Source organism: Plodia interpunctella, chromosome 2 (genome assembly GCF_027563975.2).
Source record: "Plodia interpunctella isolate USDA-ARS_2022_Savannah chromosome 2, ilPloInte3.2, whole genome shotgun sequence".
Lineage (NCBI taxonomy): Eukaryota > Metazoa > Arthropoda > Insecta > Lepidoptera > Pyralidae > Plodia > Plodia interpunctella.
In genome coordinates, this window is record NC_071295.1 from 1,546,253 (window position 1) to 1,563,431 (window position 17,179).

The following is a 17,179-nucleotide window of genomic DNA, read 5'->3' on the forward strand; positions in this document are numbered from 1 at the left end:
GTCAATGTAATTACAACTTATTCCTTTGACACACAGTTGCAAGAATCTCATAAAACTAATTACCTAGTTGGTACGAGGTATGTACGCATATTAATCAAACTACTTGAAACCGTTTCTAAAGTTAATCTTCTACATATTGTTTTTAATGAATTTTGTTGTGCAAAAGATACTATTTTTATAGCTGTTTCGTAGGTAAATGGAAGCAAAAACATGACTAAACCACAAGAACCTGTGGTGGGTCTAGAATATATTTTGATTTAGTAGTTTGTTTTGTTTGCCGCCATTCGAATATTTGTACTTGTGATCACAGATATTTGTCTGCGGTTTTGGGTTTGCTGTGCCCAATTCTGTGTTTGTGTGCCCATCGAACCCGCTTAGCGCTTAGTGCTTAGTGTGGATCGTTGAGTGATGGCCATTAAAAAATTGCTGGCGTAAGGTGACACGAATCTATTCTATAATTCAATATAAAATGTTCTGTAGTTTCGAAATATATATGTTAACATAAGTCCACAATTAAAAAAGAAATATCGTAATTTTTAAACACTAATTTCTTTTATAGAAATAGATTCGTGTATCCTCCACAAAGTTGCTGATATCGAATATTATATTGCATGAAACTAGTCTTAGATTCATGATTGAATAAACTTCCAACCGGTTCCGTATGGCGGAGAACTTTTTCTCTTAAACTTGGCATGTTCTCGCATCTTACTTCGATCGTAGTTTCTTCTATCCTGCACTTTACCCGGGTCTCACATTTCCCTTTCTTTCAGTATATGTATATCACTTGGTCGTTTAAAGGAATTGGAAATTGTGATGCTTTCGGATTGTACAAATTCGGAATTCGTACAAAAGTACACACAGAAAATGAATAAAGACTGGTTTCAAAGATTTTTGAATGTTCTGTTGCCATACTTAGCACCGACTCTCTCTCACCTTCGCGTGTTCTCTGTTGTATTCGGAGCTGTGACGCCTGAAAGCCATAATTTGGAAGATTTTGCTATGTTTTTACAAACGGCCAGGCGGGCTATTGTCAACCCTCTTTGAGAATGCTATCGTTGCCTTTCAGCTGCTAATGCTTTGTGTCCCTAAGTCGCCTTGTACGACATCCACGCGATGATATAGAGTGTTCCTATTCTAGGGCGGAACCACCCGCCGCATAATAAATAGGAATCACGCTCGGAACTGACTAAATTCCATACATTAAAAGTGATGATAACTTTATCTTTGAAAATAAGCACTCGTTCAGTGCTAATAAGGACTGCAATGTAACACTTTTTGATATCTATATTGAAAGGTTATAATAGTAAATACTTAATCAATCAGTGTAACAAACAATCGGAGAGATTTGAGTTTTGAATACACAAACTTAGACCATTGGATAACTTCGAAACTTTAGCACATTTAGACTTTTCGGGATGAACAATACGACCAATTGCTTTAAACGACCAAATTGTATGTATCGCCACCCGAGAATTTAGTCATATTTATGAAGTCAGATAGGCATGGATTGAAAAGCATGGTTCCTATTTAAGTGTTGCATTTTCGTATGGATTTTCACTAACATTTGCTCGCAGTTGGATCTGGTGCTCAAAGATGAGGCGGGCGGGGATCTATCAGACTTCATTACAAATGGAGAATGGTATCTGATAGGTATGTACTTTGTTTTGATTTTAGGTTAATTTTAATTTTTCCTATCAATCCTTTTCTAGTGTTTCACTATCGGTTTTCTAGTTTTACCTTCCTTTCAATTACTTTACAAATACCTATGTATTTTAAAACTAGCTATAGCTCATAGCTCTCCCATGCTAATAGATATTTAGATCCCAAATTCATTCTATCCATTCTAAATTCATCATACATTTCATGAAAATCGGCCCAGCGGTTAAGCTATGAAACCGAGATAGATCGCGTCTATAATATTAGTATAACAAGATTAGTCAAATAACCCACATGCGAGTATACCAGCAAGTTCAAAATCATTGAAGTTGTCGCCATGATGAACGCCGAAATCGGTCGTACATCATTATTATTTGACGACCTCGGTGGCGCAGTGGTAAGGTTCTTGCCACTGAACCCAGAGGTCCCGGGTTCGATCACCAGTCGGGTCATGATTGAAAATGATCTTTTTCTGATTGGCCCGGGTCTTGGATGTTTATGTATATATGTATTTGTTATAAAATATAGTACCGTTGAGTTAGTATCCCATAACACAAGTCTCGAACTTATTTTGGGGCTAGCTCAATCTGTGTGATTTGTCCTAATATATTTATATTTATTTATCATCAATATTACTACTATTCAATATCATTATTCAACTACATATACCTTATCTAGTTCACCAAAGTTCACACTATTTCTCGAGAACGCGTAAATTTCTTTCTCATATTTCCCAGTTGCTTCTGAAGTCGTTAAGCATCGTAGCCAGTGTCCGGTAGAGGACACTAATAATTCCTCCCTATATATTTGTGTCTAAACCAGGAATGCCAGGCAAGAAGAATACGATAACGTACGCTTGCTGTCCGGAGCCTTACGTGGACGTGACCTTCACCATCATGATCAGAAGGCGGACGCTGTACTACTTCTTCAATCTCATCGTCCCCTGCGTGCTCATCTCCTCCATGGCCCTACTGGGGTTCACGCTGCCCCCTGACTCTGGAGAGAAACTTACCCTTGGTTAGTAGCCTTTTACATGATTAAATTATTTTAATATCAGGAATAGTAATTATAATCTAAGCGTGCAAATACTGGCTGAATAAGTGGAATTTTAGCGCAAGGAGAAGCCGAGAGCTATAATAAGGATGATTATGTAATGATCAATGGACGCGCGACTGAGATAGTTTCCTGGTGGTGAATGTAGTGATGATCACACTAATGTATAAACTAAAACTTTACTATGATGCTGTAATGTTAAAAGCAAGTGTGTTGAAGAATGTATTTGCTTCGTTTTTCTGTCTAAAAAATTAGGTTTAGAAATAGATTTGTTCGATATAATCAGATTAAAAAATATTAAAGATTAAACGATTGAAAAGTAAGGATCTGTGAAAGGAAATTGTATTGGATTGAAGTGTATTGAAAATATTGTGTAATATATTAAAACGAAAATAGTAAAAGTTTAGTAAAAGAACCGGCTGGTGTCAACAGGTGTGACGATATTGCTATCGCTGACTGTGTTTCTGAACCTGGTCGCTGAAAAACTACCTTCATCATCGGACGCCGTCCCCCTGATAGGTACAGCATTAGGAGACAAGCGTGAGAACGAGACGCACGATGCTTCCAAATTAGATTACCTTTTTAATGTATTAAGAAGCGTGGCATGACAAAAATTACTAACCTGTTATACAATATTACAAATATTATTTATAGATATATTATGTATAGATATAATTGTACCATGTTTATGTTTAATGCGATAAAGAAATTCATTCATTCAAAATAACACTTCTAATAAACTTTGAAGATAGAAAAGATCAGGAGATCTTAGAAGCCAAAAAGCTGTTTTATAAAATGAAGAGCCTCTTGCTGAATAACACTTCGTGATCTAATTCGCTTAATTAAGTACTGATAGAATGGAATTCCGCTGAAATTTGTGCGAGAGACCATTAATATTTGATTTTCCAACTGACAAGCTTGTCGATTTTATATATTCCTCTTCCCCCCGGACCGCCGTACGGTGTACTCGTGTTTTAGACCTTTAATAACTTAAAAAAAGAGTATAATTTAAATTTCTACAAAAATAAATCAGTGCAAAAAAAATAGGAGAGCATAAGCCACAAGAAGTCTAAACATCTCTGCGCGCACACAAGGAAGAATCATACGCGGCCGACCCACCTTTACTCCATCTGCATATCGGTACGTGTGCATGTTATCATCTCTGTTGGACAACAGTAAAACCGTATTAGCTACGCTTCTGCCGTCCTGCTTGCACACGCATCAACGAAGTTAAGACACCGCCTACCATATCAGTGCTAACTACTAGCGCTACTTGCGGCGGTATATCCTTCTCACCTGTGCATCGCGAGGACCCGCTGCGCCAGCGCATCTGCTGTCTCACTTACACGATCTGGGCGTTGCTGGTATTTTGACGTTGTCCGGCCTTCTTATATCATCTTCTCACTCACCGTATATTCCCGTCTCGCACAACAGCGCTCTTTGTGTTTACGCTGCGTATTTTATGTTGTCCTGGTACTTCGGTTTCTGTTTCGCACCGAGTCAAGAGAATTAATAAGTATGGATACTTCCGACAAAGTAAATACAAGCTTAGATAAATCCTTCTCAGATCCAGAAATTAATCGTGTTGGTCTGCAACCTAAAGGTACACCTCCGAATTTCGTATCGGTCAGAAATAAAAGACCGCGGGAAGATGACTATAGTAACGAATTTTCCCGGCTACGAGAAGAGATGCATAACATGTTTCAGGACATGATGAAGACACAGGCGCAAGAATTCGCAAGGAGTGCTGCCGCCTTGCAAGTCATCCAAAGCTCTAACAACAACATAGAAAGTTCTATTGCATTTCTCATGGCTCAGCATGAAGAATATCAAAAAAGAATTATAACTTTAGAGGAAAAAGCTAAGGAGGACAAAAAATATATTGCAATTTTAGAGGAAAGATTGGAAATAATTCAACAGGACAGCAGGAAAACAAATATAGAAATAAAAAATGTACCAAAAAAGAACAATGAAACAAAAGAAGATTTGGTGGAAATGGTATTAAAGCTCTCAGACTCTGTTGGCTGCAAGATGGAGAGGCCTGTCATTCGGGACATTTACAGAATAAAAGCTAAGAAGAACTCGACAGAAAATACACCTGTCATAGTGGAGTTAAACTCTACCTTGGTGAAGAATGATGTGCTCAGGTCTTGTAAGTCGTACAATATAAAACAGAAGACGAAGCTTTGTGCCCGACACCTGGGCATGCGTACCCAGGAAGACACCCCTATATTTGTATCTGAGCAGCTTACACCCAGAGCAGCTCGACTACATTTTTTGGCTCGCGATCTTGTTAAATCAAAAATCTATAAATACTGCTGGACTGCCTATGGAAGAGTATACTTAAGAAAATATGATAACACCCCCGTTATTAACATAAAGAGCGAGGCACAAATTCAACAGCTAATTACTGATAAATGACTAGTTATAGTCAACTTGTATAATTGCTGTTTTTTTCATATACTCTTGTTATCTAAACTAACAAACAATTTTGTATATCCCTATCTAAGGCTTATTTTTAACATTATTACATTTGTCATTATATATTTATATATGTTCATATATTATATGGATATCACAACAATATCTACACGCTTTTTTGTCATTAATTTAATCCAAGCTTCTATTTTTATGTTTATACTTTACTTTGAATATGGATTTAACATAAGTAATACACAACTAATGAAAATATTGCTACAATTTATGTATTTATTCATAAGCTTAAAGTCTACACTAATTACTGAAATAAATACCTACTACTGTTATTCTTCGCTCTTGCAAAATAAAAGAAAACTATCCTATGATAAAACAACTCCACCTAATTATATAAATAACATAATGAAGTATAAAATCTTTATTCCTGGTGCTCATTATCTAACCAGGGGAAAAAAAATAAATAACAAGTCATTTCAATTCTTGGTGTTCTCACATAGCACTCCAGTTAGATCACAACTCATTTCCAAAATTTCAAAATGGGTGACACAATAAATAGTATAAACGAAACAGACAATTTTCATGTTGCAGATTCGATTCAGTGTGACACTGTGGACCTTCCCAAATACTATCGGGTACAAAAAAGTGACCTCACTGTAATCTCTCAGAATATCCGGAGCGTATACTTTAATTTTGATGATTTTATGGTTAATATGTCATCCTTGAATTTCGAAGCGGATGTTATTATACTTACTGAATCCCATCTCGATGTAAATAAACCTATACCTAAATTAAATAACTATGCATCAAGTCAGACTACGTTACATTTAAATCAGAAGGACGGTGTTGTCGTTTATGCAAAAGAAAAGCTGAATCCAAAATTCAAAGAAGTAAAATTAATGCAAGCGTCATGTTTACAAATCGAGGTTCTTAATCATACGATTCTTGGAATATACCGTTCACCATCTAACAGAAACGTTGATGGTTTTATTAGCTCCCTCTCTGAATACATAACTAGTCTAAATTCAACTTCCAATATAATTATTACTGGTGACATAAATATTAATATTCGACCAAAAGAGAAAGATGACTTGCAAAAAATACAAAATAGACACGCCTATCTAAATACGCTTGCGGCTCATGGTGTTTTGGCTGGACACTTATTCCCTACAAGAGAATTAAGCTGTCTCGATCACTTTATGTTGAGAATGAATAACAAGAAGCACTCGGCATTCGTTGCTATTTTGAACACTACAATTACAGACCATGCTACTACTGTATTATTCATTAGAAAAGTAAAAAATAATGAATCTGTACAAAAAACTACTACTAAAATTCACTTTGACAAAGCTCTAAACTACCTTAAACAGCAAAATGTCTCAAATTTATTATTTTGTGAGGACCCTGATGAAATAACTAGAATTCTTACAGATACTCTTATGAATTCACTGGAGCAAAATACTTCTATCATAAATATTCCTAAGAGTCAACGCTCTATTAAACCCTGGATGACTAAGGGTATTCTTAAATGTATTCAGAATCGCAATAATCTACAAAAACTGTCACGTAATGACCCTGATAGCATTATAAAAAAAACAACTTATACCAGGTATAGAAACTTCTGCAATAAACTTATTAGAAAAGTCAAGAGAAATTATGAAAGGAACTTAATTAATAGCGCAATCAAAAACAATAAACTCTTATGGAAAAATATTAAAACAATAACATATACTAATAATAATAAAAACCTAAAACCAGAATTATTTGACTTAAAGCCTACACCTATTGAATCTGCTAACTATATCAATAACTTTTTTGCAAATATCGGTAATCAAATCGCAAACCATATACAATTAGCTACATCCACCGATAATATAAATAAGTATTTAAAAGAGCTACCTAGTCAGCCCCAATCATTTGTTTTATTAAGCACTGATAATGAGGAGGTTGACAGCGTCGTAAAAGGCCTGAAATCTGGCAGTGCACCGGGTTGGGATGGCATACCCACTCGCTATATACAATACGTGAAGGATGAAATTATACCCATTATAACTCATTTAACTAACTTATGTTTCGCTAAAGGTGTATTTCCTTCTTTACTAAAACAGTCTATCATTACTCCAATACACAAGGGTGGGATTGGAGATGATATTAATAATTATCGACCCATATCAGTTATCTCAGTTTTGGCAAAAATTATAGAGAAATTACTAAATACCAGACTTCTAAATTACCTTGAAGTGCATAACATACTCTCGGAGTCTCAATTTGGTTTCAGAAAGGGAATATCCACTGAAGATGCAGTGACTTCGCTTACTGAGACAATAACTGAAAATTTAGACAAAGGTGTTAAATGCCTCTCCTTATTCATTGATCTTAGAAAGGCGTTCGACACAGTCTCTATACCCATTTTATTAGCTAAATTAGAAAAAATAGGAATAAGAAGTAAACAATTAGATATATTTAAAGATTATTTATCGAACCGGATTCAAAAGGTAAAGCTTAAGAACTGTGTTAGTGAAGGATGTAACGTAAGCTACGGAGTACCTCAGGGCAGCGTGCTGGGCCCAACCCTATTTCTAATTTACATCAATGATTTATGTAGCATGAAACTTAAGAATGCAAAAATATTATCTTATGCAGACGACACTGCTATAATCTTTACCGGTCGAAATTGGGAGGGCACTCGTAAAAATGCTGAAAGAGGAATAGCCACAATAAATGCGTGGCTCAAACATAATCTTCTCGATTTAAATACCTCGAAAACCAACTTCATCTGTTATAGTATTTATAACAGAACCCAACCCCCCAATAACTTCGTTATAAAAATACATTTTTGTGATGAAACTTCGAAACATAACTGTAACTGTCCTTCTATTGCCAAGGTGAAATATACAAAATACTTAGGTGTAATCATAGATCAGAACCTATCGTGGTATCATCAAATTGAGAAGCTCTCTGGTAGGATACGTAAATTCATCTGGTTGTTCAAGACACTAAGACATATAGTTCCAGGCACCCTTCTCAACAATATATATATATCTTTGGTTCGATCTGTAATTGCATACTGTATTCCAGTCTGGGGTGGAGCTCGGAAAACTAGGTTTTTGGAGCTCGAGAGATCGCAGCGTTCACTATTAAAGGTTATGTACTTTAAAAAAAGGACCTTCTCAACTGAAACACTATACCAAATCTGTGATCTATTGTCAGTTAGGAAGTTATATGTCCTACACCTCCTATTAAAAAAACACAAGACCCTACCTAAAACTCCCCCAGCCACAGGAAGAAGGAGAAAAGTTGCTGTACGCACACACATGGTTAGAACTGAATTTGCAAGATTACAATACAGTAAACGCTCTGCTTACTTATATAATAAAGTAGACAAAAAAATTGAAATTCGTAATACACCACTTTACAAATGTAAAAAGCTCTTGAAGATCTGGCTGAAAGAATTAAACTATGACGAACTAGAGACGTTCATAGATTACCCACACCTATAGATCTAGATGCTTGGAATCATTTTGTATACAAATTCTTTAATATATATATTGTTTCACCGGAATTTATGCTTATCTCTATATATTTATGTGTGTATGTATATGTATGAGTAGATGTGCACCTATATGTATATGCCCATGTCTTATGTATATGTAAGGTATATGTAGTATATGTATGTGTAATGTGTATGTATGTGTAATGTATGTGTATAATAACTAATTATAGATTTATAGATGCTATGTTTAAATAGTTCGTAATAATAATATGTAATTCATATAGTTTGCCAATCTGTTATGATAAGAAATTATACTTACCTGCTGCATATAAAAAAAAAAAAATATTGAAATGTACATTCTATATTGTTAGTGATATGGAAGAGCGGGGTCTGCTGGCACAAGCATTTTTATGCTTAAAAGTAGATCCCAACAATGTAATTGTGTAAAGAATTGTACTTACTGAATAAAATATTTTGTATTTTTGTATTTTTTTGTATTTTGATTTTATGGAAAGAGCCGTTTCTTTATTATTCAACACTAATTAATTTCTAATTATATTCTGTGGTATGAAAATGATTTAAAGACTATTTTTCAATTTTATCAGTGTCGTTATGGCTATTTTTATAACGTGACACCAGTTGTTTTATGATCTAGTTTTCGTATATCCTATCCTATTTTTGAACTAGTGTGGATCAGTGCATTATGATTACACCACAGACAGGCAGATCATAATACTCCAGAAACATAGAAGTTTATTAATATAACACCAAAACAATTTTGTTTTTCAACAATAAAACTAAATTCTTTTAAAAACTGAAGATAGTTTTCATTGTTAATTTCTAGTCCACGTTTCTTAATCAATTACAAACACATTTAAAGTCATACACGGTATGAAACTTAAACTTTACCCTACAACCGTCTACGAGGCCAGAGGGGATAACTTTTAGAGCTCAGGAAGCAACGTGTGCCATGTTAAATATTAGATTGTTCTAGAATGTGGTATGACTGTTATATGTTAGTACCCTCGATGTGTCCGGCGGTAAGTGTTGTAGACACCATTCTGTGTTACCTGCGTCATCATCATTTTAGACGTTACGGAGAGTTGTGTGTATTAACAAAATATTAGTAAGGATTTTAAAAATATACAGTATAAGTCTAGACTTGATAATGATTCAAACAAGACACTATATTTTACGGAATACGACATAGAAGAATTTAAATATAAATTTGTAAACAAAGGATAAGGTAATTGCAAATTACCAACTGTACACGATGATGTTCTGGCAAATATCTATACAGTATATGGTGCTGGACAGGACATTATGGTAGGGTTCCTAACGATGTGTTTGGTTACAGGAGTCACAATTCTTCTATCGCTGACGGTGTTTCTCAACCTGGTAGCCGAGACACTGCCGCAGGTGTCCGACGCAATCCCCCTGTTAGGTACACTGCCCAAACCTGCCCTTGTTTACATTCCTCTGCTCCCATGTTTTTGTTTTTAATTCTTCATTATTGTGGCGTATCCTATTGTTAAGGTATTGATGAACCTTTACTTTATTTCAGCCAGTCGCTACTTTATAATTTATTTTACTATGCTCCGATGTGCATATAATGCATATAAAAAAAACAAGTGTCAAAATGACATTAGAATACGCTACGCGCTCATTTTCAAGTTTTGTTCCATTACGTTTCTTCATTTGTTTTTTCTGCTATCATTATTTTTATTTCTAAAACAAATTATAAATTAAGAATTATTTTAAAACATTACAAGGAGTAAATTATGTACGCTAAAATATTTAATCTACAAAATGGTACAAGTTTAAATGTATGCTAAGTGGTTCGATGTAATTTTCTTCTGTTAATATTTTTAAAAGTTAGTATGATGGCTAGATGTTACTTAAAATCATGCTTATGCTTTTAAGATAATTGGATGGAAGATTATATGAATCGACGCATTTTAGCGTCTGAGTTTTAAAAAATCACTTCGGTGCGGATGCTCTTTATAAAAACTTAGTTTGAGAATAATGTTTGGCAATTTAGTTAAAATTAATATCAGGATATTACAATTGGCAAGTCATTGGAACTACTTGATATAAGTTTCACAATCATGTCGAAAATTGTTCATGAACATTTATAAAATTGTACAGTTCTATCAAACTACGTTTTATATAGATCCCTGAGTATTATGTCGTCAATTTAAGTTTGTAGTCATATTTTCGGCATTCTATTTTGTTTCTTGGAATCGATTTCGCGATTCTTCTTTCAAGCTTTCTTGCTATAGTTTTATTTCTGAAAATTGTATTTTTCTGATTCAAAACGTATATTTTATCAATGGCATGGCATGTAAGATTGATGACATAACTCAAGAAGTATTACGGAGCAGTAAGGTAAGTTACGTCATTTATAACTATCAGTGTTTGTCTTCTCAATGTTGATATGTTTTCCGTTTTTACTTGGTGTCGCATTCAACGCGTAATCGATTCCATGTTTGTCAATACTTTAAGCTTTAATAACGAAATTATCTTTATACGTCTACATTACTAGCATTTCCGTTACCAAGATAGTGTGGAGGGTACTTGGAGGGTGGTGTTATTATGAAATCTTAAAAAAAAAACCCTTTTAAAAAGTAATATCTGCGTAAAATAAGCGACTAACAACTAAAGTATAAAAATCTATCTAAATAGCATTTGCATGAAAACTTTTTTTGTTTTGTTTATGATTTAACTTGAGCCCCTGATACCGACTCAGCACACAAACAGGAAACGAGGTCTAGACATATGAACTTAGAGCTGGATGGTACAACCTTGTAAATAGATCCTTTTGTTTTTCATAGAATATTATATTGATCTTTGCAGGTGTTACAATTCTTCTGTCGCAAACTGTTTTCTCTCTATTGGTGGGACACGTCATCACAAAAACGTCAGAGGCTATCCCCCTAATAGGTGAGAAAGATATCGCGTCTTTACCAATTCTGTTAATAAAATAAATGATCATATAAATAAAAATTATGAAAACGATCTCATTGAGTAGATTTTTCCTAAACAGAAGGATGTGTTGCCAGGAATATTTGATGTAGGATTTGAAATAAATCTTCAGTTATTGTCAAAGTTTTTGCATACATTTCCCCTTTGAATATTCCGCAGCACATTCTTGGAACACGACAATAACAAAGATGTAAAGAATGATTTTGCTTGAATTCTAAACCGAAGCATAGATACTTACTATTTTCTGACTTAACTTGCATTTTAGAGTCCTTCTGGAGCTAGTCTATGCTTTTACAGCGGTTATGAAGCTGTAAACACTTCAAATAGAGTTACTGCACTACAGCTTCTAAAAATCAATTCAAACAAACTGGCATCTGATCTTCTTGTAATGTATTAAAATAATTTAATTCTATCGTTTTCTCTTTATAATCCATTCATCTAAATTTCCTTTTCATTTCTCGTTTCTTTTTATTATTTCTCGATTGGTCTAATGAGCAATGTAGTCTATTCGACTGCTGACGGCAGAATTGAGCATGTAATTAGGAAAATAACAAAATTAAAGCACAACTCTCCTAAATTAAATTTAAATGAGCTTATAAATATGTAGGATTGGTTTGCTTGTAGCAGTTTAAATGCAGAAAATAAAGTTAAACAGCGGTTAAGCTACAAAGAGGATGCGGGTACTGTGCCAGCCTCCAAGTATCTCCCGGCGCCAACTTCTGGTCTGTGCCTTTAATTGAGTGTTAATAAACCAACCGCATTGATAAAGGTCAAGATACTGAAAGATAATTCAACTCCTTTGTCGATTACAATATAAACTTCCGTGGCGTAGTCCATTGTTTACGATTTCGGTATGGATTTTGTTTATTAATTGTTTTATACAATATCACTGGCTGCCACCGAAGTTTTTATGTTTAGTTGGAATGATCTTTTGATAAACTAAACGAAAAACAAAGATATCTGATTGATCTGATCTGATTTAGTTTTATTTCAGATTTTTTAAAGATTGTCATTAGTAACGAACGAACAAGTTTCACATGTAAGTTGAGATTCAGTAATAGTCATATCTCGAAGAGATCCTCCCAACAATAATAATAATTCGACCATCATAAATCCACTAAATAATATATTTTGCGGTTTTTCCCCTCGTTTTTATCTTTATATGTAGTTATAACGTTATGATTAACTGTAACGAAATATATACCTAATAAACGAGGGGTGCCGAATGTCTAGTTTACACGAGTTATGTTACTTAGCATTAATGTTTCTCAGACGGCGAATAATTTAAATGTGTTCGAAGTTGGTCCGCATGACAAGAAATATTGTAAGAATACCTATCGTATTTTGGAATAGATTTTAATCCTATGTTTTCTTTTTTTATTTACATGGATATATTTATTGTTACTTGCGAAATAGTATATATATTTAGCAATGCACTTTTGCACCGGGTACCATTTTGTTATATTTTTTTTAATTTAATCTTTAGTTTGTGTCAATTATGTATGTTCTTATGATTAATTGATATTTCAATTAAATATATTTAGTTGAAATATTATTACTCAAAACCAAGGAAAGATATAAAGTAGGAAGAAACTCCATATTTATCAGAAATATTACGTGCATAAGCATTTTGATGTACCCTCGCGCAGCTGCGGTAGTTATCCATGAATTTATTAGTAATCCGACCACATATTTGCCGCTAAGCACTAAACTCGTTTAAACGGGGCAAAAATAAATATCATAAATTACATTGCACGTTTCCATATGCATGCATTCCGCTTTCCGTGTCGTTTTAGTCTTACACATATACATTAATAGAAGAATTAAACAGAAAATGAATTAAAATTTGAAAAGTACCTAATTTTCTCCTTACTTTAATGTCTAAATCATTTAAATGGTTTTATCACCCGTTTTTACAATTAAGATTGGAATTTTAATCACAAAAATAATATTTCATTTATTAAAATCAGTAAAGGTTTTTTTTTAAATTAAAAAACAGTTTTTTCTGAACTTCATAAAATTTAAGAAAATAATAAAACAATTTACTTTTTTTGTGTGAACCAACAACTAAAGTACAGTTTTAACAATTTTTCAACAACAGGGACGTACTTCAACTGCATCATGTTCATGGTAGCCTCGTCGGTGGTACTAACTGTGGTGGTACTCAACTACCACCATAGGACAGCGGACATACATGAGATGCCCCAGTGGGTAAGTGATACTTTTTGTTTGTTTAAAATAACTTTATGGCACAACCCAATTAACATTATAAACGTGAAAGTAGGCAAGTTTTTTATTTGTTACCTCTTTACGGTCTATCTACTCAACCAATCTTCTTAAAATTTTGCATACATGTAGTTTGAAGTATGGAGAAGGACACAAGGTATCTATCATCTCGGACAAATAACTGTTCCCGTGGGAAATTTACACGGGGGAATCCGCGTGCAAAAGCTAGTTACAAAATAAATAAGTACGTAAATTAAAGTGCAACTTTAAAGACAACGGTGAACTTATCGCATGACGGGAACACTTCCAGTTAACCGGAACGCGAAAAAAGAGAAACGCAGAACAGAGGGCAGGCAGCTGTGGAAACAAAAAAAAAACTAAAAGATTTTATAAACATTTACAAAATATATATGTACATTTATCCATACTAATATTATAAATGCAAAAGTCTGTCTGTTGCGCTTTCACAGCTAAACGGCTGGACAGATTTTGATGAAATTTAGTATAGTTTTCAACTATATGTTAAAGATCCCCGTTTAAACATAGGCTATGTTTTCAAGAATCGATCCGCAAATTTCTATAATAGGGGTGAAAGTTTGTATGAGAACGATGTCTGTTCCGTGTTCGTAGAGAAACTCACGTGTGGACTAAAACTAGTTACATATATATTTAAAAATTTCGCTTTCATCAAAAATCACGTCGAACCAAATACTCCGTATTGCTGTTACAGAAGGACAAATAAACACACTTTTCCATTTATAATGAGTATAGGTATAGATCTAAGTAATTTAGGTTTCGCCCACGCGAATGCGTTGTTTACCCTATAAAGATGAAAAATCCGAATGTAAACTAATCATACGATAACAAAATATGCCAACTTATTTATAGAATTTATCTGCAAACAGCTCTGCGATAAATTTATCCATATTGAGGATCATTCTTTGATGTGCTATAAACTTAGTACATAAATTTCTTGTGACACAGGTGATATACAATGATGTTTATAATTTATAGATACATTTGACCCTTGGCTCGGGTAGATTTAGTGTAAAATAGGGAGTTAAATTTAGTATTCATGCGGTCGAAAATAGCCACTCTTAGCGAAAATTGGCAAATTAGGAGGGTAGACTACAAGTTAAATTAGGACTTTCAAAATTTTCCGAAACTTATTTATAATTTATCGTCTTTGCTATAAGATTTAAATTCTCAGTTCATAACGAAACTCGAGTACGAAATCGCGTGATCAAGTTTATTTATTAGACAAATGTAAAACCCCCGACTTTCAGTATTCATTTCGTTACAACTATCGAACAGCTGAACCGATTCTGATCAAACATATCTAAGAACTATAGCATAAAAAGTAGCTATTAAAATTAAAAAAAAAACGCATCTAATCGTATCTAATGAGCTACGGTGCCACGAACACAGACAGACACACTTAGCGGTTAAACTTATAACACCCCTCTTTTTGCGTCATAACCCCTGACGCAAAAAGAGGGGTTTAAAAGCAAGTATGAAATAAAATACAACATGAAAAGTACTTTCAAACAAAATTAAGACGAGAAGTACTGTATTGATTAAAAGTTGCCATCAAAGAGAAAATTGAAGTCAAAGTTTATTTTATTTATCGCGCGCTAAAAGGTTTCGAAGTAAAAATTTGATCTCAAAGTTATAAAGAGCTATCTAGTACTTCATCAGAGCGCGGGCAAGTTAAACACTTTGGTTAATGCAAACTACTATTATTTACTGTTTATTAGCAAATAAAACAAGTAAATATTCTGTTGACCTAAACAGTACGCGACTGTAAGCACAAAGAGTTGAGTCATATAATTTTTTCTTGATCCACAGTGAAAAATAAATATAATTTGTATTATTATCATAATATTATCACTTACTGTAGATAGTTTAGTGAATTTAGTGTGATTTTCATTGTAAGTAAATAATCAAAATGAGGCAATAATTTTAACATTAAACCGCTTGCAGTTTGACATAAGTAGCCAACATTAATACATAATTTTACAATGGCTTACATATTTTTTCATCAACAGATAAAAACTGTGTTCCTGCAATGGCTGCCGTGGATCCTGAGGATGTCAAGGCCTGGGAAGAAGATCACGAGGAAGACGATCATGATGTCCAATCGGATGAGAGAACTAGAGCTAAAGGAGCGGTCGTCGAAGTCGCTTCTGGCTAACGTGTTAGATATAGATGATGACTTTAGGCATGCCCCGCCGGCGCCTAATAGCACAGCTTCCACGGGGAATTTAGGACCAGGGTGAGTATTTTAAAAGCTACAAAATGTTAGTGTTTATATAAAAAATATATTTTAATGATTGACTAGCTTGAAAATACCTTTCTTACCTCAGATACAGCTGTGGTGGCACAACTAAATTCTCGACTTTCAACACAATCCAGTAATCAATGAACAACTCATTCAACTATTGTAACAAGATTATTTTGCCGTAGATGTTCGATATTCCGCACGGATTTCCGTCGCTCTTTCGTGCGGCCTTCAACAATGGAGGACGTGGGCGGGGGATTGGGTAGCCACCACCGAGAGTTGCACCTGATTCTCAGGGAGCTGCAGTTCATCACGGCCCGGATGAAAAAAGCGGACGAGGAGGCTGAGCTGATCAGCGACTGGAAATTTGCGGCGATGGTTGTCGACAGGTGTGTTTCGTTTATATTGATGATATATTGATTTGTGCTAGAACTTATTGCTTTGTTGTCTGGTTATCCAATTATCCACAAATATGGATATAAGCAGTCTCAACAGGAATTACTAAAGACTGAATCTCATACTGTGGGAGTTCTAAGCTCATCAGAAACTGGAATTTTGCGACAATGATTATTGACAGTTGTTTTATCTACATATATGGATGATATACTAATTTAAGTAATAGAAACCAAAATATTTTCAACGAATGTGATAAGACACTTTGTGTCTTGTAAAAACATTAATAAAAAAAGAAAAAAACAGATTCTGAAAAACTTCGTTTAAGCCGTTGGTTTTTAAACGAAGGTTTGGTTGGTTTTTTAATTTATTTTATTTACATTTGTACAAATCTGCGGTATGACGTTTCCAAACAATGTAACAAAACGAATTTATTTCAATTATTAAATTTTTGTCATTAATTTCCTCTCTCCGACAACAAAACACGACAGTGCAAAATTAATCTCCTCTCCCAAGGGACTTCTCGTTATTTATTTTGCTGATCCTATATAGGAAAATGACTGCAAATATTATTTTGTTGTTGTGTTCTATTCATCTCTGATTCCCAATAGAGCGCATTGATTGCCTGTAATTCATATAGTTACATCATATGTACATAC

At 34.1% G+C, this 17,179-nt stretch overlaps 1 protein-coding gene across 4 annotated transcripts in view; it reads left to right on the forward strand.

Moving 5' to 3' along the window:
• nAChRalpha6 (nicotinic Acetylcholine Receptor alpha6) overlaps nucleotides 1-17,179 on the forward strand; it is a 130,186-nt gene that overhangs the window by 105,709 nt on the left and 7,298 nt on the right. For 3 of the 4 annotated variants that reach the window (XM_053753818.2, XM_053753808.2, XM_053753826.2), the window contains 6 exons: nucleotides 1,575-1,650; nucleotides 2,479-2,673; nucleotides 9,993-10,079; nucleotides 13,722-13,831; nucleotides 15,895-16,121; nucleotides 16,313-16,516. In XM_053753818.2, the coding sequence (XP_053609793.1) occupies nucleotides 1,575-1,650; nucleotides 2,479-2,673; nucleotides 9,993-10,079; nucleotides 13,722-13,831; nucleotides 15,895-16,121; nucleotides 16,313-16,516 (899 nt within the window). Of the gene's footprint in view, nucleotides 1-1,574; nucleotides 1,651-2,478; nucleotides 2,674-3,141; nucleotides 3,229-9,992; nucleotides 10,080-13,721; nucleotides 13,832-15,894; nucleotides 16,122-16,312; nucleotides 16,517-17,179 lie in introns of all 4 variants that reach the window. The other variant, XM_053753835.2, reaches the window with a different exon arrangement.